Source organism: Arachis ipaensis, chromosome B06, assembly GCF_000816755.2.
Source record: "Arachis ipaensis cultivar K30076 chromosome B06, Araip1.1, whole genome shotgun sequence".
In the NCBI taxonomy this organism is placed as follows: Eukaryota; Viridiplantae; Streptophyta; class Magnoliopsida; order Fabales; family Fabaceae; genus Arachis; species Arachis ipaensis.
In genome coordinates this window covers 10,259,519-10,262,934 of record NC_029790.2, presented here as the reverse complement: position 1 = coordinate 10,262,934, position 3,416 = coordinate 10,259,519, and the positions used below count along the sequence as shown (strand labels likewise).

At 28.6% G+C, this 3,416-nt stretch overlaps 1 protein-coding gene across 2 annotated transcripts in view; it reads left to right on the top strand.

The window, feature by feature from the left end:
• Nucleotides 1–660, top strand: part of LOC107646016 (probable WRKY transcription factor 47) — a gene marked incomplete in the record, with an annotated part of 3,143 nt that extends 2,483 nt beyond the window's left edge. For both annotated transcript variants that reach the window (XM_021103943.1, XM_016350195.2), the window contains 1 exon segment: nucleotides 1–660. In XM_021103943.1, the coding sequence (XP_020959602.1) occupies nucleotides 1–468 (468 nt within the window).

Here is a 3,416-nt window from a genome sequence, read left to right as displayed (position 1 = left end):
TCATCAATGCCCTACACATCAATGGCGACGCTATCAGCTTCCGCGCCATTTCCCACCATCACTCTCGACCTCACACACAACCACCACAACGCACTCCAACTCCACCGTGTGGTCCCTCCTCCCGGTGTTACCTTCCCTCTCCCATTGCATGCAGTTACTCCTCCACATCAGCTTATAGCAGGGCACCCTTTCTTAATCTCTCACCACCAGAAGCTGATGCCTCCTTTGGTTCATCGACAACAACCACAGCCTTCCAATAATTCCCCGTCTATGGTGGAGACAGTGAGTGCAGCCATTGCTTCGGATCCAAACTTCACTGCGGCCGTGGCTGCGGCACTCTCATCAATCATTGGAAGCAGTAACAATGGTGGAAGTGCAAGTACCGTTATTCACCCTAATGCTATTTCTGTTTCACCGAATGGATCACCGCAACTTCCTCAGTCATGTACTACATACTCTACCAACTAGCTTCTTCCATTCAACACGACACGTGTCACCGCTATCCTGCAATTTTATTTTCTTTAATTTTCTCATCATAATTATATTGCCTAGTTAACTTAAAAGTTAAAACCAAGGTATATATGTACAGAAATTAAAGAGAATATTACTTATTATACTCTTTCTATTACGCAAACAGATTAAAGAGTTAAGTTACTGCTCTCTCTCAATGCCTAATTAACTGAATAATAAGCAATATCTATAGCTGGCTATATCGTTGAAACTCATGTTATGTGGCTTTTACACTGAAGAAATGAAGAATCAAGAAGCCAGATTTTCTAAAAAGAGAAAATATTGATTTTGGACTCTCTCTCTTTATTTGGCAAGGATTCATCAACTAATATTTTGACAAAATAAATAAAGGGTTCAAGTCTTGACTATGATGTTTTAGTCGATGTCATGGTTAATTTATCTTAGACTTATTATTATTTGAAGTGTGAATAAACTCAACCAGATAAGAGCATACAATTTCTTCGGACCAATATTGATTCCCCGATTTTTAAAATTCAACGTTCGTTCATTCAATGATGAGATATGCAAAATTTGAAGATCCCGAAAGGATATCCATTATCGAGGAATTCTTGGTAGTGTCATCTACCAGTTTGTCTAAAAAGATATATTTATATTATTTACAAATGTTTGCATGCAGAAATTCGATATATTGGATCTTGAATCTGACCATTGTTTTACCCCGTTATTCTAAATGCTGGCATGCATTTGCTACTGCTTTTCTCTATTGGAACATTATTTTACAATTATATTAAGGGAAATTATAAGGTACAGATATGAATATACAGATATTCTATTTTAATCAATAACATAGCGACACGTAGTGTCTTTTCTAGTGCAATGAGAAGTGGCTTCACAAAGTATTAAATGGCTTAAAGTTTCACAGGAGCTAATTATTATTGCTAGCTCATAGACTTGCACACATAGTAATAATCAATTTTTGTTTTTGTTTTTTTTCCGTAGGAAGAATAGGATCATAGTAGTTAAATTAAATACTACTTGAGAGCCAATGAAAAACATTAAATTTCTTGTAGCAAAAATCAAGTGTATATTAACAATTTAACATTGGCTTGTTCACAATTGCCATGCTATTTGTTATATTAAAATTTTTTGCTTTGATATAATTTAAATAATTGTTTTGAAGATTATTTTTGAGGGAAAAAAAAAAACGTTTTATCAGGATTTCACACAAAATTTAGTTTTTTATCTTCATAAGATAAATAAATTCAAATGTTCAATTTTAATTTGAACATCTTAAATAATTTTAATTTTCTTATTTAAATATGCATAGCACATTTTTGTCATACATTTAATAAATACTAAATTTATGTTATCGTAAAAAAAAATTACAAAAAAGTATGAGTTTTTATGCAAATATTGATAATAAAAAAATTAATTAAAATTATAATCTATATCTAAAGATGAAAACAAATCAGTTTTAATTTTTAAGTGGTATTTGAATGTTAATTTTATTTGGCACAAAATTCAGTTAATTATATAAGAATAATTTAGTATTTTTAAATTAATGCTTAAAAGGATATCTTAATTCTTTAAGAATAAACTAAATGGTATTTTAGTTTTTTAAAATCAATCTTCAAAAATTGTTTTGTTCTTTTAAAAATTAATTATGAAAGTATTTTAATCTTTTTAAAATTTAAAATTTTAAAATGAGTTATACTACGTGTATACCAAAATTAACTACCAAAATCAGGTATCAATATAAAATATATGTTGAAATACAAAATACACATTAAAAATAAATTAAACTACACATATATTTATGCACAAATATATTAGTAGCTGATTTTAGTGTACAAATAACATTGTTGTTTTGAAATATGTTTGATGTGGCATTTTCATATTGCCTGTTTCTTGTATTAATTTTTCAACTAATTATTTTCTATTTTTATTTAAATCTTATATAAGAGAAAAAAAGATTTTACAATTTCAAATTGTATTTACAATTAAATATATTCTAAAAAATGAAAAAGAAAATCAATTATTCTCAACATGCTTTTTTTATCTTTTTTTTTTCCTAGTTCAATAGACTTGTTTTATATGATTATTGTTTTCTGCTTTTAAGTTAACCCAACTTTTTTTTTTCTCACTTTCTTAATAAAATCCAAAATTCGTGATCCGAGTCCAAGGGACACTTGCTATATCCAAGCCAGACTAAATAGATGCTCACTCAGAGCTAATGAAGAATAATTAAGCCAACCAAAGAATATCCAATACATGTGTAACGAAATAAAATAAAAAAATAGAATATCTGTAAATATTGATCTGTACTGTAGTGCGACCCTTATATTAATTGTATACTAAAACCAGTTATGACCGTTAATATAAAATATATATTAAAATATAAATGGTAGAAACTCAGGTGCAGTCGATTTCACGTGAAGTTGATAGTTGAAAATTGTTAGATGATTTGACTGATTTGACTAAATTTTCATCTAACGGCTCTCAACTAACATATATAGGAACAGTTATTTAAGATACGTACATGTAAATGTAATAATTATTTAAAGAATTTAGTTATCTTATCTCTTAGTGTTAACCATATAATTTAATGATATAATAATTTCTTTTGATATATTCTATGTTGAAAATGTAAAAATTAAATGTCATCGTTTATAGTACTTTTAAAATATATCAGATTTATTTTAAAAAATCATATTTATTTTTGAGATAACTAGTAAGTAAATGTGTGAACTTTATATAATGATATGCTTAAAGTTTAGTGAAACATTCAAAAAGTTGGTGAAATATAGTTTTTCATCATCGTCAACCAAAGGAAAAAATGTTGCTGAAAGTTTCAATTCATTCTTCGCAGGCGATAAGAAATGAAATAACTACGTACTTGAATTTTGGCCGCCACACCTAATATTTTAGCAACAGTAGTGTTGGCA